The sequence below is a fragment of the Schistocerca serialis genome, chromosome 2 (genome assembly GCF_023864345.2).
Source record: "Schistocerca serialis cubense isolate TAMUIC-IGC-003099 chromosome 2, iqSchSeri2.2, whole genome shotgun sequence".
Classification (NCBI taxonomy): Eukaryota; Metazoa; Arthropoda; class Insecta; order Orthoptera; family Acrididae; genus Schistocerca; species Schistocerca serialis.
In genome coordinates, this window is record NC_064639.1 from 228168470 (window position 1) to 228191546 (window position 23077).

Here is a 23077-nt window from a genome sequence, read left to right on the forward strand (position 1 = left end):
CGATTGAATGGAGGTTCAGAATTTAATTTTATGCACCCCAAGCGTAGGAAAAGTCACGGCGCTGAATACTACGCTCCAGTCGGCCGCTTTCAGGATATTGTTCCTCATTTCCATGTCACTATCTGCCAACAGCTGATATCTTTTTACCTGTGTATTTCAACCTACTTTCGATACTTCGGCCATTCTGAATAATCTTGCTCCGCAGATAAGACACTACCGTACCGTTCTCAATTTTGATGCCAAGAATATTGGTGTTCTATTTTCTACTGCTCTTAATCACCTTCGTTCCTCACTGCACCCTCAATCCATATTCTGTAGTTAAATGCTGTCAATTCCTTTCGACAGGTTCCCTTACCTCTTGTCAAAAGGGCTGTCGTCGTTTGCGAAATTTGGCATTGCTGCCTGTTTCCTTCGCACTGTTTTTCCTCTTTAGACTTTAAACGGAAATGTTTTTGGTTAGGCTTTACCTTGACTGATATTTGTATCGAATGGAACAACAAATTTACTGTTACCAGATACTGTTTATTTGCCTCTGAATTCCGTCCTCTCTCTCTCTCTCTCTCTCTCACACACACACACACACACACACACACACACACGCACACACACACACACACAACCAATGTAACACATAAATAGTATGAAAATTGTTATTTATGCTGGGTGTTTATATGTTAGTTATACAATAGTAACCTTTAACTGTGATTAGGGTAAATAATTTACGAAAATGTTTGACACAGCAGTGAATGCAGAATATCTTCAAGTTTTATTTCCGCCTAACGCTGCTAGTTCCAGCTAGGTGGCATGTGCAAATGAGTTATTCCAACATCATCATGGAGTTGTATAATGGTGCCGAGCGTTCGCGGTGTTGTTAACGGTTTCGTGAATCAAAATCCGCTGCTACATTTCAGAGACAATTCAGGACTAAATATCGCATGCCACCACCTCAAAGACAAATTGTTATTAATTGGTATAATCGTTTCATCGGAACTGGCTGTGTATCACATAGGACGCCGGGTCAGAGCCAGGCATCAGTCTCTGACGCAGCAATTGAACAAGTTCGAAGTCTTACATTCGTAGTCTGGGCAAATCAGCGAGACGTACCAGCTTAGAATTGAATATGCCCAGTGTTGCAGTGCGGAAGGTATTACGGAAACGCCTGTCATCCGCACCCTACAAATTAGGACTGTTGCAAGCTTTAAGAGAATGTGACAAAGAAAACCGAGATAAGTTTTATATCGATATGTTTAACGAATGCAGACTGAAGATTTTCTTAATAAAATTGTGTTCAGTGAAGAATCCATATTTCATACTTGCGGTAAAGTGAATCGGTATGATGTTCGGATATGGGGTGAGCCGAAACTATATCACGTAATCGAACATGTACGGGACTCACCTAAGGTAAATGCTTATTACGCTATAAACTGTAACAAGGTTAGGGTCCATTATTTTTTGCTGAGTCAACTGAAAATGGGGCTCAATTCTAGTGTCCGATTCAACACGTAGGCTTTGAGCAATGACGTCGTGCCTAAGGCAGAGGAGCTACATCGAGGCAACCTTTGAAAGCGACTGACCATATTCGTAAACAAACGAATGTAGCATACGATAAAATTACGAACAGAGTTCACGCGATTAATTACTTAGCCACGAATTGTACCGACAAGAATTAAAGATAACGAAAATAAATAAGAATAGCAAAATAGGAGTATACGTGTCTGAAATAAATTATTATCGTAATTTATGCGAGTACAGTACAGTACAGTATAGCGCATGGCGAGCTCATAATATTACGAATAAGCGTTAACTTTTAATACTAATTGTTAAATCTAACGGGACGAGTACACACGTAACGAAAATTGACAAAAACTAGGGTCTATCAAACACTGAAATCGGTAACTGGAACTGATCTACACTCCTGGAAATGGAAAAAAGAACACATTGACACCGGTGTGTCAGACCCACCATACTTGCTCCGGACACTGCGAGAGGGCTGTACAAGCAATGATCACACGCACGGCACAGCGGACACACCAGGAACCGCGGTGTTGGCCGTCGAATGGCGCTAGCTGCGCAGCATTTGTGCACCGCCGCCGTCAGTGTCAGCCAGTTTGCCGTGGCATACGGAGCTCCATCGCAGTCTTTAACACTGGTAGCATGCCGCGACAGCGTGGACGTGAACCGTATGTGCAGTTGACGGACTTTGAGCGAGGCGTATAGTGGGCATGCGGGAGGCCGGGTGGACGTACCGCCGAATTGCTCAACACGTGGGGCGTGAGGTCTCCACAGTACATCGATGTTGTCGCCAGTGGTCGGCGGAAGGTGCACGTGCCCGTCGACCTGGGACCGGACCGCAGCGACGCACGGACGCACGCCAAGACCGTAGGATCCTACGCATTGCCGTAGGGGACCGCACCGCCACTTCCCAGCAAATTAGGGACACTGTTGCTCCTGGGGTATCGGCGAGGACCATTCGCAACCGTCTCCATGAAGCTGGGCTACGGTCCCGCACACCGTTAGGCCGTCTTCCGCTCACGCCCCAACATCGTGCAGCCCGCCTCCAGTGGTGTCGCGACAGGCGTGAATGGAGGGACGAATGGAGACGTGTCGTCTTCAGCGATGAGAGTTACTTCTGCCTTGGTGCCAATGATGGTCGTATGCGTGTTTGGCGCCGTGCAGGTGAGCGCCACAATCAGGACTGCATACGACCGAGGCACACAGGGCCAACACCCGGCATCATGGTGTGGGGAGCGATCTCCTACACTGGCCGTACACCACTGGTGATCGTCGAGGGGACACTGAATAGTGCACGGTACATCCAAACCGTCATCGAACCCATCGTTCTACCATTCCTAGACCGGCAAGGGAACTTGCTGTTCCAACAGGACAACGCACGTCCGCATGTATCCCGTGCCACCCAACGTGCTCTAGAAGGTGTAAGTCAACTACCCTGGCCAGCAAGATCTCCGGATCTGTCCCTCACTGAGCATGTTTGGGACTGGATGAAGCGTCGTCTCACGCGGTCTGCACGTCCAGCACGAACGCTGGTCCAACTGAGGCGCCAGGTGGAAATGGCATGGCAAGCCGTTCCACAGGACTACATCCAGCATCTCTACGATCGTCTCCATGGGAGAATAGCAGCCTGCATTGCTGCGAAAGGTGGATATACACTGTACTAGTGCCGACATTGTGCATGCTCTGTTGCCTGTGTCTATGTGCCTGTGGTTCTGTCAGTGTGATCATGTGATGTATCTGACCCCAGGAATGTGTCAATAAAGTTTCCCCTTCCTGGGACAATGAATTCACGTTGTTCTTATTTCAATTTCCAGGAGTGTATATAGGTTAATTCTAATTACCGATTCCAACTATTCCACGGTTCGTTATTTTGATAATTTTAACAACAAGTGTCTGCACTAACATGTTACAGGATTTCTTCATATGGTATTACTATCTTCATTACTATGGAAACGAGAAAAATTAGGTAGGTGTACCTACAATATTTATTAGTTTTCGTAGTAGTTCAGAGATCAATAAGAAATCTAGAAATCCTACGAAAAACATAGTCCACAGATTTAATGCAAAAATGTACAAAATTATGAACCATCGAAGGAATCGGTAACTAGAATTGATTTCCTATAAAGGTCAATTCCATTTGCCGATTCCAGCCATTCGATGATTCATTAATTAGATCGTTTTTTCAGCAATGTAGGCTAATATAATTTTTGCATTAGTAATTACTCTCTGAACTACTGCAAAAAAGTTACTAATATTGGAATCGTTAACTAGAATTGACCTATATAGAAGGTCAATTCTAGAACTGACCTATATAGAAGGTCAATTCTAGTTACCGATTGTAATGTTTGTTATGCATCGCAGTAGTTTTAGAAAGTAATTACAAATGCAGAAATAGTATTACGTTTCAGTACATATAACTGCAAAAATAATTTACATATGAGTCATGGAGCGGCTGGAATCTGTAACTGGAATTTACCCACATAGGTTAATTCCAGTTATCGATTCCAATGTTCTTTATTTTTTGTAGATATTCGTTTGTCATGTGCTGGCTTTTCTTTTGGAATTTCGTGTGTCGGTTTCCCCACATTTTATGCTCCTCTTTCGCATTTGTTGTCAGTCATTTGTTTTCCCTTTTTTCTGCTACATTTTATTTTTCCCACCCAAAACCCACACTTTACTGCGCTTCTCGCATTAGAGTCAACAATTAATATAAAATTAACGCTATTTTATAACAGTATGACTTCGCCATGCGTTTTACTACAATGCAATTTAAAGGTTCTCTGTGCTTTTCGCATAAATTATGAGAATACTTCTTACCAGACATGAAAATTTGTTTTTAATTCTCGTTCTTAATTATTTTCGTTATCTTCGTTTCGATATAATTAATGACTAAGTAAATAACTGCCGGAATGTGACTGTAATTTTATCGTATGCTACGTTTGTTTGTTTGCGAATATGATCCGTTGCATTCATAGATTGCCTATACGTAGCGGCTTTGCGTTAGGTATGACGTTGTTGCTGGAAGCCGACGAGTGGAATCGGACACTAGAATTTGTCCGAAAATGGCACATCTAACATGACACCCTGAGTACTTACATGTGTGCAAAATAATTAAACTGAAAAAATAATTGAATTAAATTCTATAATTGTTGTTGACTTTTACTCACAACATACTTTTTATAGAAATGTTTATGTGTAAGTATGGTCCTGAACCTGAAAATACTGAATATGACATTCATCGTGGAAAGTCACAGCCACTACTAAGACTTGAATTTGTGGGGTAAGATTAACTGAGAAATTTAAACCATTTATGGAATTTTATGGAAGACTTGATTAAAAACAATAAATATTCTTTCAGAATTATAACATATAAAGCAGCGAGTGTTAGCTTATGTAAACTTGACAGGAAAGAATCTTTATTTCTGTTCATCTATGCAACCAGTGATCTGCACAATGCCTTGAGACTTGCTTCGAAATAGTGTTTTCGTTTTGCTATATGTTCTTTGTATTTGTTAGCTTCTAGGCGCCACCTTCGTTCCCTCAACGTTTATAAAGCGTGGTGGTGCATGTGATGCATCGCAGCAGGGAAAGGAGCCTGTGACAACTGGATATATTTTTATTTCATTTTACTTTTACATTTATATTTTCGTCAGTCCTTTAGTCGAAGACCTTTACAAAACCATGAGCTATGTACTAAATTAGTGTTTTGGTTTACGCTGCTAGATAGTACCTCAAGTTACCCCACAGTCATAACACAACATATACATGCCATATCAATCCACATAAATCCAACCAAGGATGGGAGTTTAAACCTTCGAAAGGCGTTGTGGTAAAAATAAACAGTGACTGGTAACAGTAAATTTGTTGTTTCATTTGAACTTTTTCCAAATTACCTTTCACTTTCGTAATCACTTTTACAACGCAGAAAGACAAGCGAGCGCAACCGTCGTATGTAAGGGCCACAGTGACCATTAAAGAGTGTAAAGACATACTACCACAGAAAGTACGCATTGTTTGCTGTTTCATTATTAGATCAGCAATTGCGTCTGAAGACTTCCGTGGATAAGCGAACAGAGTTTTGGGGTAGCCTCTTGTCTTTGGGTTTGGAATCTGCCCCTAAAAGAAGAAAGATTTAACAATGATGAATGACAAGACGAAGTAGAAGAGATTAAAGACACACAATGTGTATCCACAGAACATGGTGCGTGTAGTTGAAGAAAGTGTCATTATGTTCTTTCCATTAGCAAAAGATTCCGAAATAGTCTACCACTCGGACCTCCGGGAGGCGACTGGCAAGGGGGAGGTGACCATGAGAAAGAAAGTTTTGATAAACAGCAAGAGGGTAACACTCTTCGAGGTGGAGCGTGGAATGTCGGAAGTTTGGTCGAGACAGGGAAAATAGGAAGCCTGAAAAAGGACATAATGAGGCTCGATCTAGATACAGTGGGGGTCAGTTAAGTGAAATGGACAGAAGCTAAGGATTTCTGGTCAGACGAATATAGGGTAATATCAACAGCAGCAAAAAATGTAACGGGAGTAAGATTCGCAATGATTAGGAAGTTTTGGCAGAGAGTAAACTATTGTGAACTGCTCTCATCTGATTGAACAGCAAAGTAATGTCAACAACAATAGTTCGGGTATGCATGCCGACGACACAAGCAGAAGGTGAATAGATGGAGAAAATATATTAGGACATTGAACGGGGAGATGAAAATCTAATAATTATTCGGGGATTGTAACGCTAATATTGCGTTTGATAATGGAAGGAAGACTTAAGAAAAATCAAGACACGTTCATACGATTACTCGACTTAGACAAAGTGTTTGACAATTTCAACGGTGCAAATAGTTTTTGGCCACTACTGTTCAATCTATAAATTGCATCGAAGAAGCAACGGAGGATATAGAAGAAAGGTTCAGGAGTGGGACTAAAATTAGAGGTGAAAAAATATCAATGATAATATTCGTTGACTGCATTGCGAGGCAGTGAAAGCGAGGAACGAACAGTCTGCTGAGCACAAGCATGGATTAAGAGAAAGAAGGCGAAAGTAATGAGAAGTAGCAGAAATGAGATTAGGGTAAAATTTGAGATCAAATTTAGTGATCACGAAGTAGATCAAGTGAAAGAATCGTGCTACCTTGGAAGCAAAGTAACAAATGGAAAAGGAAGATATAAAAAGCAGGGTAACATAGGCAAGAGGGCATTCATGGTCAAGAGAAATCTACTGGTACCAAACATAGGCCTTAATTTGAGGAAGGAATTTTTAAGATTGTAGGTTTAGAGTACAGCATTGTGTGGGAATGATTAATGGACTGTGGGAAAACCAGAAAGGAGGAAAGTCGAAGAGTTTGTTATTTGGTGCTATGGACGAATGTTTAAAATTAAGTGGACTGAGAAGATGAGGTATAAGGAGTTTCCTCACAAAAGCAGTAAGGAAAGAAACGTATGGAGGACACTGATAAAAAGAAGGGGCAGGTTGACAGAGTATGTGTTACGTCGTTAGGAGATACTTCCAAGGGAGGTCCGCTAACGTAACCCGTTCAGCTCTCAACTCCCGTCTACAACTTGAAAACTTCATTTCTACTCAACTACTGCAACCTACAGCACCTGAACATACCTGCTGTAATCGAACAATGGTTTCTCCCTACAGTTCTTACCGCCGACACCTGCCTCCATTACCAAACAGACATTTCCTTGATGCTCTATGATGAGTCCTATCAACCGACCACTTTTCTTACTCAAGTTGTGACATAACTTTATTTTCTCCACAATTCGATTCAGTACCTCCCAATTAGTTATCTGATCCGTCCATCTAGTCTTCATCAATCCCATGTACGAGAGTAATCCCAAAAGTGAGGTCTCATATTTTTTTATAAGTACGTAGACTTATTTATTTCTACAATGGTTTACATCAGTTTACAGCTTGAACATTTAGCTATTTTTCGACACAATCACCATTTCTGTCGATGCATTTTTGTAGACGCTCTGGCAGTTTTTGTATGCCCATGTCATACCAGCTGGCCACCATACTGTTCAGAAAGTTATGAACCTCTTCTTTCACCTCTTCGTCTGAGCTAAAGCGCTGGGACCACAATTAACGCTGACAGGTACTGTAGGAGTCTGAAAAAACTCAAATGGGCAATTCAAAACCGGAGAAGAGGAATGTTGAGCAAAGGCGTACACATTCTCCATGACAACGCTCGCACACATATCGCTCGGCAAACCGTTGCTCTCCTCCAACAATTTCAGTGGAACACAATCACCTACCCACCCTATAGTCCTGACTTGGCGCCCAGCGGCTATCACCTGTTCCCTAAGTTAAAAGAACATTTGGCCGGAAAGCAATTCAGCTCCGACGACAAGGTGAAAGAAGAGGTTCATAACTTTCTGAACGGTATGGTGGCGAGCTGGTATGACATGGGCATACAGCGTCTACAAAAATGCATCGACAGAAATGGTGATTATGTCGAAAAATAGCCAAATGTTCAAGCATTAAACTGATGTAAACCATTGTGGAAATAAACAGGTCTATGTACTTATAAAAAAATAGAAGACCTTACTTTTGGGATTACCCTCGAAATACCTCGTTTAAAAGCTCCTTTCTCTTCTTGTCTGAGATGTTTATCGTCTAGTTTTCTGTTTCCCAAAGGTTACACTACAGACGCATACATTCACAAAAAGGCTTCCTAACAATTAACTTGGTATTCGATGTTAACAAGTTCCTTACTTTCAGACACTTTATTGCTGTTGCCAGTGTACATTTTTTATCCTCTCTACTTCGCCCGTCATCACTTACTTTGCTACCCAAATAATAAGACTCTGCTACCTTTAGCATCACATCTCCTAATCTGGTTCCTTCTCCTGTACTTCAATACATTTGTGTTACTTTTGTTCGTGTGCATCTTATAGCCACATTTCGAGACACTATGCATTCCGTTCGACTGCTCTTCCAATGCCTTCACCTTCCATGGCGGACTTACAACGTCATCGACAAATCTCGATGTTATTTCTTATCTATAAACTTTAATTTTCTTTCCAAATCTCTATTGTTACTGATTTATAATTAACGTAAATTATGAACTAAGAAAAAATTGCAAAATTTGTTATTTGTAAAAATTGTTATTTATTTACTGTTTCATGAAATAACTAGCCACATGTCAAAAACGTATCAGTAAGGACAAGAAAACGGGAATCAGTACTAGACCTGCATCGACCCTTAAAATAACAAGAAAACCACATGGCTCTAGAGTTATTGTAATATTTTATATTTACGATACATGATGTTCAAACAAAAATATCAGTCGCCTAAGTAGTTCTCAACGCTGAAAAAATCTCGAGAAAATAGGGTTTAAAGTTCTTCGAGCGTGTTTAACTCCCTGAAACAGAGGTCGAGTTTTCGACAGGCAGTGTGGGTCTGTAGTGGAATGCTGACCTACTATGTGCTGGACCTGGCTTCGATTCCCGTTCGAAGCAAGTTTTTAAAGAAAGGTGCGTGCTCTATAAATATTTCCGTGAAGTGCAAAATGTATAAAAAAGGAAAACGTTTCTAGTCTCGTTTCGGACATTATCTTCTTTGTTTTATTCAGTCCGAATACCTACATCATTTAAATATAAAATTCATGAAATACATGCCAATTAAGGCACATATAATTGTAGAATGAAATTTTCACTCTACAGCGGAGTGTGCGCCGATATGATACTTCCTGGCAGATTAAAACTGTGTGCCGGACCGAGACTCGAACTCGGGACCTTTGCCTTTCGCGGGCAAGTGCTCTACCAACTGAGCTACCCAAGCACGACTCACTCCACGTCCTCACAGCATTACTTCTGCCAGTACTTCGTCTCCTACCTTCCAAACTTTACAGAAGCTCTCCTGCGAACCTTGCAGAACTAGCACTCCTGAAAGAAAGTATTTTGCGGAGACATGGCTTAGCCACAGCCTGGGGGATGTTTCCAGAATGAGATTTTCACTCTGCAGTTTTAATGTGCCAGGAAGTTTAATATCAGCGCACACTCCGCTGTAGAGTGAAAATTTCATTCTAGAAACATCCCCCAGGCTGTGGCTAAGCCATGTCTCCGCAATATCCTTTCTTTCAGGAGTGCTAGTTCTGCGAGGTTCGCAGGAGAGCTTCTGTAAAGTTTGGAAGGTAGGAGACGAGGCACTGGCAGAAGTAAAGCTGTGAGGACGGGGCGTAAGTCGTGCTTGGGTAGCTCAGTTGGTGCCGGCACGGTAGCTCAGCGTGTTCGGTCAGAGGGTTAGCAGCCCTCTGTAATAAAAAAACTGAGCTAATCGATCAACAACGAACTTCATCGGATGTCTTACGACGTCCGCCCCGAGCAGATGCAACGAACAAAAGCGAACAAAATGAGATTTAAAAAAAAAAGAAAAAAAAAAAAGTGGTAGAGCACTTGCCCGCGAAAGGCAAAGGTCCCGAGTTCGAGTCTCGGTCCGGAACACAGTTTTAATCTGCCAGGAAGTTGCACATATAATTGTTATTTTTATGAAAAATGCACGCCTTGTTATTTGTACACTGTGTAACAAATTTAAAGGATCGCTTTTTGGAAGCCCCTAATTGTCTCCCATTCCGACGCGTAAGTTTGTAATTTGGCTCAAAGGTGTGTACAACTTACTTCTGTAACTGAACAAAAGCTTGGCGCCCTGCTACGTCACCCTCGGGCTCGGTGACGTTTAAGACAGCAAAGTATCGACACATGGAAAAAGAAGGCCGCAATTCAGAAGATCATGAGAGCTGTAAGGTGGGTTAATGATCTCACACTGGCACAAAATCTCACGGCAATTCTGTCCAAGGCCACAGTGGATGTGTCACACGATGGGAAGGTCGTCACACCCCCTGTTATCCACATTTCATCCCTTCTTTTGATGTTTCTGCGACAGAAATAAGAACCGCGACACCCTGCTTTGAAATCATGCGGTTTTCTTATGGGTGCCCGGGAAAAACATTCCAGACACACTGCCGCTCAGAATCGACACGAAAAGGCCTCAGGTGGTGACGTAAAGTGCGTCAATGCAACCACTGCTTTCCTTGGGACGTTGCTTCTCTCACACCGCACCGTTGAAACCGCCAACAGGAGGACGTTCTTGACAACGCTTAACACTGCTGACACGCCCTGTGCGTTTCAACTCTACTCAGATGACCTCGTGGGAAAGCAACCGGTTTAACGTGATCTGATCCCTTTAGAGCGTGGTACGAGTGCAAGTTTTGCTCCGGTATACGGTGTGTAAACACCATTCGAAGAAATTTGTAAGCGATCCGAAGCAGCAAAGCGTGTCTATGGCTTTTCGGGCCTCTTGTTTCGTGTCCTCCTGTGGCGTCCACGGTGGCATTGAGCGGAATTATGTTGAAATTTGGTGACAATGTGACATCATTAAACCACCTTATAGCTTACGTGAACTTCCGAGCTGTTTTTTTTTCCATCTGTCGGTACCTTGCGGTTTGAAGCGTCACAGAGCTAGAGGGTGACGTCGTAGCGTGCCATGCTTTTTCATCATTACAGAGGAAGGCGTGGGCTTCGTGTCTATCTTGGGCGCAATAATTCGTTCACTATGCTGTTTGTAGTAGCTTACCCGCACTCCTATTTTTTTATTCATTATTAAACCGACTCCTGCATTACCCCTATTTGATTTTGTATTTATAAACCTGTATTCGCCTGACCAAAAGTCTTGTTCCTCCTGCCACCGAACTTCACTAATTCCTACTATATCTAACTTTAACCTATCCATTTCCCTTTTTAAATTTTCTAACCTACCTGCTCGATTAAGGGATCTGACATTCCACGCTCCGATCCGTAGAACGCCAGTTTTCTTTCTCCTGATAACGAAGTCCTCCTGGGTAGTCCCCACCCGGAGATCCGAATGGGAGACTGTTTTACCTTCGGAATATTTTACCCAAGAGGACGCCATCATCATTTAACCATACAGTAAAGCTGCATGCCCTCGGGAAAAATTACGGCTGTAGTTTCCCCTTGCTTTCTGGGGAGCAAAATAAGTGATGTTGGTCGAAGTAGAGAGGATATCAAATGTAGACTGCCAGTGGCAAGGAAAGCGTCTCTGAAGAAGAGAAATTTGTTAACAGCGAGTATAGCTTTAAGTGTCAGGAAGTCGTTTCTGAAAGTATCTGTATGGAGCGTAGCCATGTATGGAAGTGAAAGATGGACAATAACTAGTTTGGACAAGAAGAGAATAGAAGCTTTCGAAATGTGGTGCTGCAGAAGAATGCTGAAGATTAGATGGGTAGATCATATAACTAATGAGAAGGTATTTAATAGGATTGGGGAGAAGAGAAGTTTGTGGCACAACTTGACTAGAAGAAGGGATCGGTTGGTAGGACATGTTCTGAGGCATCAAGGGATCACCAGTCTAGTATTGGAGGGCTGCGTGGAGGGTAAAAATCGTAGAGGGAGACCAAGAGATGAATACACTAAACAGATTCAGAAGGATGTAGGTTGCAGTAGGTACTGGGAGATGAAGAAGCTTGCACAGGATAGAGTAGCATGGAGAGCTGCATCAAACCAGTCTCAGGACTGAAGACCACCACAACAACAACAACAACAACAACAGAGGAAGGTTGTAGGCCGCTTTGAGACAAATTTCAAACTGATGAGTCGGAATGGGAAACAATTACGGAATTTCGAAAAAGTCATCCTTCAATTTTGTTGTGTAGCTTACATACATATCACACACGAAAATCCGACTTTCATTGCAAATATGAGCCGGCCGCGGTGGCCGAGCGGTTCTAGGCGCTTCAGTCCGGAACCGCGCGATTACTACGGTCGCAGGTTCGAATCCTGCCTCGGGCACGGATGTGTGTGATGTCCGTATGTTAGTTAGGTTTAAGTAATTCTAAGTTCCAGTGGGCTGATGACCTCAGATGTTAAGTCCCATAGTGCTCAGCGCCATTTGAACCATTCTTGCAAATATGAGTTCTTAATTTATGATCTTTTATAAAAGAGTGTCTAAATTAAAAAATTACAAATTAACTTTTTTCGTTTCTATATATCTTATGCTTGCGGAAATATTCGCAGATCATGCAACTTTGTTTGAAAATATAACACAGCCGGGAATTAAACTTGAGCCACCACGTGACAGATGAGCATTCTGCCACGAAGACAGGAATCCCATGAAAAAAAATTATTCTGGCTTTCGGTTATTAAAGGTGCTCGGAAAACTTCAAAGCCGATGTGCGAGAATGTTTGAGAGTTGCATCTAACTGCTACAGTGGATTTACATTTGAGTTCTGAAAGACACGTATCATAAAAAAAATAAATTCAAAACTAGAACAGTCATGTGGCGTCCTTGTAACGTGGAGGCACTTACCCGTCTCGACGGCGAGGAAGTGCTGCAGGGAGAGTGACGCCTTGGTGTGTCCCTGCTTGTAGCGCTCCTTACTGTCCCGATACAGCTGCAGGTGCAGGCAGTCTGCAACACAAGAGACACGTGGCGCTTCAGGGTGATGTTCACTCAACACACACACACACACACACACACACACACACACACACACACACACACAGTGCGTAGACAGTCGAAGCTTCAACAACATTCTGCAGCCGACGTACTGGCAAAATGGTACAACACTACATGTGCATCTACACACAGCAAGCCACCTTGTGGTATGTGGCTAGGCTTTGTGTACCACCGTCACCGTTCCGCCCCCGCTTCCTCTTCAAATCGCGAATGGTCCGCGGGCAGAACGATTGTTGGTAAGCCTTACTATCTGCTCCAATCTCTCTGATTGTACCTTCATTGTATTTTCATGAGAGACACGCAGGATGTGATATACACTGGCTGATTCTATTATGAAGGTATTCTCTCGAAAATCTAAATTACAATGAAGGTAAAACCCCCACCCGATCCCAGTATCAAGTTGCCTACGCAACAGCTGCCAGTGGCGACGAACATTTGACTTTCAGTATTTCATATTCTTACTGACTAAATTTATTTTGATAATCTACTCATTAACAGGTATGATGCTATGTTAAGGATTCAACACAATCAGTTACATACACTCCTGGAAATTGAAATAAGAACACCGTGAATTCATTGTTCCAGGAAGGGGAAACTTTATTGACACATTCCTGGGGTCAGATACATCACTTGATCACACTGACAGAACCACAGGCACATAGACACAGGCAACAGAGCATGCACAATGTCGGCACTAGTACAGTGAATATCCACCTTTCGCAGCAATTCAGGCTGCTATTCTCCCATGGAGACGATCGTAGAGATGCTGGATGTAGTCCTGTGGAACGGCTTGCCATGCCATTTCCACCTGGCGCCTCAGTTGGACCAGCGTTCGTGCTGGACGTGCAGACCGCGTGAGACGACGCTTCATCCAGTCCCAAACATGCTCAATGGGGGACAGATCCGGAGATCTTGTTGGCCAGGGTAGTTGACTTACACCTTCTAGAGCACGTTGGGTGGCACGGGATACATGCGGACGTGCATTGTCCTGTTGGAACAGCAAGTTCCCTTGCCGGTCTAGGAATGGTAGAACGATGGGTTCGATGACGGTTTGGATGTACCGTGCACTATTCAGTGTCCCCTCGACGATCACCAGTGGTGTACGGCCACTGTAGGAGATCGCTCCCCACACCATGATGCCGGGTGTTGGCCCTGTGTGCCTCGGTCGTATGCAGTCCTGATTGTGGCGCTCACCTGCACGGCGCCAAACACGCATACGACCATCATTGGCACCAAGGCAGAAGCGACTCTCATCGCTGAAGACGACACGTCTCCATTCGTCCCTCCATTCACGCCTGTCGCGACACCATTGGAGGCGGGCTGCACGATGTTGGGGCGTGAGCGGAAGACGGCCTAACGGTGTGCGGGACCGTAACCCAGCTTCATGGAGACGGTTGCGAATGGTCCTCGCCGATACCCCAGGAGCAACAGTGTCCCTAATTTGCTGGGAAGTGGCGGTGCGGTCCCCTACGGCACTGCGTAGGATCCTACGGTCTTGGCGTGCATCGGTGCGTCGCTGCGGTCCGGTCCCAGGTCGACGGGCACGTGCACCTTCCGCCGACCACTGGCGACAACATCGATGTACTGTGGAGACCTCACGCCCCACGTGTTGAGCAATTCGGCGGTACGTCCACCCGGCCTCCCGCATGCCCACTATACGCCCTCGCTCAAAGTCCGTCAACACACGGTTCACGTCCACGCTGTCGCGGCATGCTACCAGTGTTAAAGACTGCGATGGAGCTCCGTATGCCACGGCAAACTGGCTGACACTGACGGCGGCGGTGCACAAATGCTGCGCAGCTAGCGCCATTGGACGGCCAACACCGCGGTTCCTGGTGTGTCCGCTGTGCCGTGCGTGTGATCATTTCTTTTACAGCCCTCTCGCAGTGTCCGAAGCAAGTATGGTGGGTCTGACACACCGGTGTCAATGTGTTCTTTTTTCCATTTCCAGGAGTGTATTAAAGTTAGAAGATGTATGTACTTTACTAGCCATTAAAATTGCTACACCACGAAGATGACGTGCTACAGACGCGAAATTTAACCGACAGGAAGAAGATGTTGTGATATGCAAATGATTAGCTTTTCAGAGCATTCACACAAAGCTGGCGCCGGTGGCGACACCTACTACGTGCTGACATGAGGAAAGTTCCCAACCGATTACTCATACACAAACAGCAGTTGACCGGCGTTGCGTGGTGAAACGTTGTTGTGATGCCTCGTGTAAGGAGGAAAAATGCGTACCATCACGTCTCCGACTTTGATAAAGGACGGATTGTAGCCTATCGCGATTGCGGTTTATCGCATCGCGGCATTGCTGCTCGCGTTGGTGGAGATCCAATGACTGCTAGCAGAATGTAGAATACGTGGGTTCAAGAGAGTAAAACGGAGCGCCGTGCTGGATCCCAACTGCCTCGTATCACTAGCAGTCGAGATGACAGGCATCTTATCCGCATGGCTGTAACGCATCGTGCAGCCACGTCTCGATCCCTGAGTCAACAGTTGGGGATGTTTGCAAGACAACAACCATCTGCACGAACGGTTCGACGACGTTTGCAGCAGCATGGACTATCAGCTCGGAGACCACGGCTGCGGTTACTTTTGACGCTGCATCACAGACAGGAGCGCCTGCGATGGTGTACTCAACGACGAACCTGGGTGCACGAATGGCAAAACGTCATTTTTTCGGATGAATCCAGGTTCTGTTTACAGCATCTTGATGGTCGCATCCGTGTTTGGCGACATCGCGGTGAACGCACATTGTAAGCATGTATTCGTCATCGCCATACTGGCGTATCGTTCGGCGTGATGGTATGGGGCGCCATTGGCTACACGTCTCGGTCACCTCTTGTTCGCATTGACGGCACTTTGAACAGTGGATGTTACATTTCAGATGTGTTACGACCCGTGGCTCTACCCTTCATTCAATCCCTGCGAAACCCTACATTTCAGCAGGATAATGCACGTCCTCATGTTGCAGCTCCTGTACGGGCCTTTCTGGTTACAGAAAATGTTCGACTGCTGCCCTGGCCAGTACATTCTCCAGATCTCTCACCAACTGAAAACGTCTGGTCAGTGGTGGCCGAGCAACTGGTTCGTCACAATACGCCAGTCACTAATCTTGATGAACTGTGGTATCGTGTTGAAGCTGCATGGGCAGCTGTACCTGTACACGCCACCCAAGGTCTGTTTGACTCAGTGCCCAGGCGTATCAAGGCCGTTATTACGGCCAGAGGTTGTTGTTCTGGGTACTGATCTCTCAGGATCCATGCACCCAAATTGCGTGAAAATGAAAGCACATGTCAGTTCTAGTATAATATATTTGTGCAGTGAATACCCGTTTATCATCTCCATTTCTTCTTGGTGCAGCAATTTTAATGGCCAGTAGTGTATTTTACAATGAAGCTAAAACCAGCACCTGATCCCAGTTTCAAGTTGCCTACGCAACACCTGCCAGTGGCAAAGAACATTTGACTTTCAATATTTCATATTCTTATTGACTTAATTTAATTTGATAATCTACTCCTTAACAGGTATGATGTTATGTGAAGGATTCAACACAATCAATTAAGTATTTAAGTTAGAAAATGTGTGTACGTCCCGAGGCAGCGCAACTCACGTCGTGCAAATGACCCATACTATTTTTGGATATGAGGTCCGCCAGTTATGCAAAACACCGTTTTTTCTCAGTACCCAAACATATTTCGGCACCACTCTGCCATCATCAGTGGGTTTTCGTTTTTGTTTATTCCGCAATGTGAAAATTTTTTAAATGATTATAAAGTTATGTGCATTTTTAATTCAAACAACACATCATTTCATTTTGTAAATACCTTTCCATTTGGTGTGCATGAATTTTCTGGATCACGTTTGTGTTAATTATTACAGGTAGCTTGTCATCCGCAACCAAACGATGTTGATGAGAAAGTTTTTTGCTGGGAGTTAACCTATCTTCTAGAATGTAATTTAGTTCTTCGCGATGTTTTCGCGCCTATTTACGTATTTATTTAAGTTTTCGTGTGGCAAGCACTTCTATTCTCCGCATCATGCTGAGATGTTGTGATGCATACGTAACTATAACAAGTATTTTCCACAAATAAAGTAGTAAAACACTTTTTCACTACGCCAGAACACAGTGTGATTGTGGTATGTTATGTGTCCCAGCCCAGTCAGTGTTCATTTGGTCACCAGAGAGCTCGGCGCCAAATTTGAATTCTGTTTGGATTTTATCTTTGTGTGTGTGTGTGTGTGTGTGTGTGTGTGTGTGTGTGTGTGTGTGTGTGTAGACTTTATCTGTTTGTGATGTTTTCATTTGTAAAGTTCCTTTAATGTGTTAAACAGTGTGTTTTTTTGCATTTAGTGTGCATGAATTTTCTGGATCACTTTTGTGTTAATTATTACAGGTAGCTTGTCATCTGCAACCAAACGATGTTGATGAGAAAGTTTTTTTTGCTGAGAGTTAACCTATCTTCTAACTGGCGGACCTCACGTACAAAAATTTTAACTGCAGACACGGCCAATACAAGGAGGTGCAAATCAGAAAGATGGATACCCATACTATATTCATCCACTACCTGAGAACGATAGCACTTAGCAACCTCCAGATTAACTTTACACCATCATTCAAAACCTTTTCGAAACATTTCCTTACTGACTCTCCCCCACCTCAGTCTCCCTCCACAAAATAATGAAGGGAAAATTTTTTTCAGTTCTGCTGGAATACTATTGAAAATGAAACTACTGAGTAGCCACACCTTGATATAAAATGGTTAAGGAAGTGTGATATAAGTACAAATAATTTTTTCGTCTAGTGTTCATTGAATGAATGTCGCAGTTTTACGTGGAAAAGTCTTCATTGTCAACAACTAATCCTATTTTTGGAAAAGCCGTCTACAAAATACATGATTACATTCAAGTCGCTTCTGGCGAACCTTACGCCGCACCGTAGGCGGGTGGTGGATGAACTCAATGTACAGGGTGAACGAAAAGTCTGAAAACATTTGAAAATTCAATACTTCATGGAATACTGTAATTAGGAGGATAAAAATTGGCACACATGTTTGGAATAACATGGGGTTTTATTGAAACAAAGAAGTACATAAAATGATCAACAGATGACGATTCATACGATGCGAAAGCAATAATTAGCATAACAATTGATTTTTAGCAGAGATTATGTTTGTAACATATGCTCAAAATGTCGACCATCATTCAACAACAATGCCTGTAGTCGAGGAGCAATGTTGTGAGCAGCACTGTGGAGTATATCAGTAGGTATTGTGAGAAATGCCCGGCGGGTGTTGTCGTTCAGCATCCCTTATGAGGTCGGACGATCGCGGTAGACTTGTGACTTCAGGTAACCCCTCAACCAATAATCGCAAGGATTGAGGTTTTAGCAAAAGATTAGCCGAGAATCCGAGAAAATTCTGGTTCTACGTTAAACCGCTTAGCAGGTTTCCTTTATCCAGTCACTCGTTGACCAGTCGGCAAACGACAGCAGAAGGAAAGCCGAAGTTTTACATTCCTCATTTAAGTAATCATACACGCAGGAGGATCGTACAAACATACCGTCCTTTGACCATCACACTGGCTCCCGCATAGAGGACATACTAACGAGCATCCCTGGCGTAGAAAAACAACTGAAAGAATTGAGGCAGTAAGTCACCACATCCGGAGGGAATCGCAATTTAGTTTTACAAAGAGTACTGTACGGCACAGGCCCCTTACTCAGTTTGCATTTATCGCGAATCTCTCGCCCAGCGGAAAGTCTCAATTTAATACGGAGGGTAAAAGAACGAACTCTAAGAATTACAGACCAATACCATCCACATCGGTTTGTTGTAGAAAACATAAATATATTCTCAGACCGATTATAATAAATTTTCTTGAGACGGGAAAGCCTCTTTCCACGAATCAGCACGGATTTAGAAAGCAGCTCTCGTGCGAAACTCAGATTGCCCTTTTCTCTCATGACATACTGCGAATCGTAGATGAAGGGCAACGGGCAGATTCCATATTCCTAGATTTCCGAAAAGTATTTGACACGATTCCCCACTACAGACTGTTAACAAACGTATGAGCAAAGAAAATAGATCCCCAGATATATGACTCGAAGGTGTCTTAAGTAATAGAACATGGTGCGTTGTCCTCTACTTCGAGTGCTCATCAGAGACCAGGGTACCGTCAGGAATTCCCCAGGGAAATGTGATAGGACCACTTTTATTTTCTATATATAATGTAAATCATCTGGCAGACAGGGTGAGTAGCAATTTGCGGCTGTTTACTGATGAGACTGTCATGTAGGGGAAGATGACGTCGATGAGTGACTGTAGAAGGACAAAAGGTGACGTAGACAAAATTTCTAGTTGGTGTGATGAATGGCAGCTAGCTCTAAAGGTAGAAAAATATAAATTAACGCTGATGAGTAGGGAAAACAAACCAGTAATTTTTCGAATTGCTTGACACAGACACGTCGATTAAATATCTAGGCGAAACGTTGCAAAGCGATATGAAATTGAACAACCATGTAAGCATTGTATTAGGGAAGGCGAATGGTCGACTTCAATTAATTGGCAGGATTTTAGGAAAGAGTGTTGAGTCCACATATAGGGCACTAGTGCGACCTATCCTTGAGTACTGCTCGAGTGTTTGGAATCCGCACCGAGGCAATTCAGAGGCGAGGTGCCACTTTCATAACCGGTAGGTTAGAACAACACACAAGTATTACGGAGATGCTACGGGAACTGTAATGGAAATCCATGGAGGGAAGGCGACGGTCTTTTTGAGAGCACCGGCTTTTGAAGTTGACTGCAGAACGATTCTACTGCTGGCAACAAACATTTCGCGTAATGGCCACGAAGTAAGAGAAATTAGGGCTCTGTTTGCGAGTAGAACAGGAAAGGAAATGAACAGCAGTGGTAGATGGTACCCTCCGCTACGCACCATATGCTGACTTGCGGAGTATGTATGTATGTAGAAGCTTGTGAAAGGTACTGTGGCCATTTTGTCGGTACACACGTAACAGGGGAGCACTATAGGCCCGAACCATCACGTGACGATATTTCAGTGACGAACTGCGGACGCCAGCATGTGGAGGTGAGAAGAATGGTCATACTTTCCACCAGCGCAAAAATGCTCCTATCGGAGTTCAAAGGTGCGAACATGTTCCTGTTCATTTAAAAGACTGATTGAAAATTGGGGTGTCAGTTGCCTGATTTTACTTTCCTCAGTATCTTTAAAATTTTTCCCAGAATGTTTGGCATGCGAACACATTCGTGAAATTTTTTCTTCAACGTGCAACTCACCTCGAACTCCTACAAGCTCCCCAAACTGTAACACACTCACACCCACTGATCCATCGCTGTAAGTCGCTCATGCTCATCCACTTCCAGTTGCCCTTACTCACTCATTCAGCCCAACTAATTGTCATTGTCTCTTTGTGTCTCTCTGTCACTGTCCCTGTTTCACATGCACAGTCTCCTTCTTTCTGTCCTACTACTACAGTCTCCTCTCACTCTGACTGTCTCCTTCTTGCCCTCTCTCTTACCACTAATATCTCATTCCTTTCTTCCTACTGCTGCTGTCTCTTCTCACTGTCACTATCTCTTTCTTCGTCGTTGCTATTGTCATAAACCCTCTCGTTATCACTAATTCTCACCCACTTCTACTTTCTATTTCTCTTTATTCCTCTCCCCCTGGCATTTTCTCATTCACTCTTCCTAGCACTCTTTTGTCACTGTCGCCTTTTTTCCACTGCTACTGTATCGGTCTCTCTCACATTGCCATTAATTCCTTCGCCCTTTGTATAACACAAACACTGTCTACAATCTTCCAGTTTGTATGACTTTTCCATCTCTTTGCCACTGCCACTGTCTTCTTCTCTCTCATCATACAAAGCGAGAATATATTCGCATGCCAAAATTTGTGGGAAAAAGTGAGGCAGCTGGTACCCCACATTTCAGTGAGAGTTTTTGAAATAAACAGGAACATGTTTGCATTTTTGTGCTCTGATAGGAGTATTTTTCCGCTGGTTCCCTTCTTTTTCCTGCTGCAGCAGGACATGTAACTCATACGAAAAGAAGTTTATATGTCAGTAAAATTTTAATGGTTTACTTAAATTTAAGTGCAGAAAAATTTTGCATGTGGTTCAGTACAACAGCATGGGGTTCCCAGATGATAACGAAGACACTTTACAGCATATTCCTCCGTGATAGGCCACTTTATAAACTACGTTTTCGCTTCACACCGGATTTTACGTATGCAATTAGGGTAACTGTGAATTTCTGTATCTCGGAACCGGATAAAGATGTGAAGGAGGTTTGTAAGAGTGTTTGAAATCGGGTTTCTAGGAATAAATCGTAAAAATTACAGCCATTTGCTGTGCATAACCGTCTCGGAATCCGCGGCTAGCTTTCGGTACCCAAAAAATAAGTTTTTGGAATGTTTCTCGATAACGGATAAAGATTCTTGAAAACTGGGAAATGGCTCTTCTAGATAAAAGCCTAGGAAATATATCTTTAAAATTTGAGCAATTTTATGCGGTTGCTTATTATTTTGGTTTCGCCATATACCGGATTTTACGTGTACAAGTATGGTGACATCGAATCTGTGTAACTTGGAAACGGATAACGATATCAAGAAAATTTTCAAAGATGTTTGAAAGAGAGATCTTAGGAATGTATCGTAAAAAATTCAGCCATGTACTGTGCATAGCCGTCTTGGAATCCTCGTGTGGGTTTTGGTCCGCTGGTGCCTTCGAAAATATGGTAAAAAATCCATTCAGTTGGTTTTTCCGGGGAGCCGCCCATGTACTAATGGTGCCTCCTTAAGTCCCTTAAGGCCCAGTGAAGACCAAATTAAATGCAGGAAGAACTAAACGATATGCCCATTTGACTAAGCAAGAGCAAATGTGTAATATTCATACTTTGACCCTGTACTGTACGATAATGAGACTTAAGACGATCCTTCTGTTGGGTACACAAATGGTCCCTAGCCCAAGGACTATCCAAAAATACTTGGCCCTATTTTTTTTCACCAACAGAACCAGAAGTATCAGAACCGAAAAATCCCGTTTTTATAAGCGGCGTTTTGGAACACATTAGATACGCATACTGTCGGGTACCTGCCGATCTGCAGGTGTTTCAAACGTCACAGGTTGATGGCAAAAGCTTTGTACGCTACACTGGTACCAGAGGAACGTATTGGAGAAGTCCTAGAGTGGGCCGAGCCGCGGTACTCCAGCACGCGCCGTACTGGCGCTATCTGGAAACGGGGTCGTCTGGAGTACAGACACGTCTGCAGTCGGGGGTGCTGAAAGGCATGCGTGGGGTGCGCTAGCCAGCCGCCTGCTTTGTAGCCTTTATCGTCGAGGGCTGGCGAACTGAGCTGAGCTGAGCAGGGGGCCTCGTCTCCTCACTTCCTAACGCACCGCGCCCGATCGATCCCCTAACCTAACTGCTCGCCGTAAGTTGACACCCCGCGAGCGGCCGCAATCCGTCCTCCGGTAACGTAATGCGTCCTCCCCCAGTCACCGGCTAAAGCCGTGGGGTTGCCGCGTCCCCGCAAACTTCGCGTTCTACACCTTGTTTGATTGTTTGCCTCTTCTATCTTCTTGTAAGCAGTTTCTTCACTTACCATAGCTTAATGGTCAAAATACAAGGAGTTCATAAACTCCCGCCATTATTTAAAAAAAACCATAACTTAGAAACTATTAGAGAGAGAGAATCTTGGTATGTCGTAAAACATTCAGCAGCTCCTTTGTCCTTGTTTGGTTTCAGATTTGTCAGAGCGCATAGCCTATGTCTCCCTGTTCCTTCTTCTATCACGTCATCAGACAACTACTCCCCCTCGTAAAGGACCTCTAAGTACTCTTTCCATCTATCCACTCCCTCCTCTGCATTTAACAGTGAAATTCCCACTGCGCTCTTAATGTTACCACCCTTGTTTCTTAATCGCACTGAAGGCTGTTTTAACTTTTCTGTGTACGGACAATCATTTGTTTTTCGATTTCTTCACATTTTTCATTCAGCCACTTCGCCTTAGCTTCCCCGAACTTCCTATTTATTTAATTCCTAAGTGTCTTGT

The 23077-nt window shown here is 43.6% G+C and overlaps 1 protein-coding gene across 2 annotated transcripts in view; it reads right to left on the reverse strand.

The window, feature by feature from the left end:
• The window catches only part of LOC126456980 (uncharacterized), a 334582-nt gene that overhangs the window by 118572 nt on the left and 192933 nt on the right, over window positions 1-23077 (reverse strand). For both annotated transcript variants that reach the window (XM_050092935.1, XM_050092934.1), the window contains exon 3: window positions 12848-12949. In XM_050092935.1, coding sequence (XP_049948892.1) covers window positions 12848-12949 — 102 coding nt within the window. The remainder of the gene's footprint in view (window positions 1-12847; window positions 12950-23077) is intronic.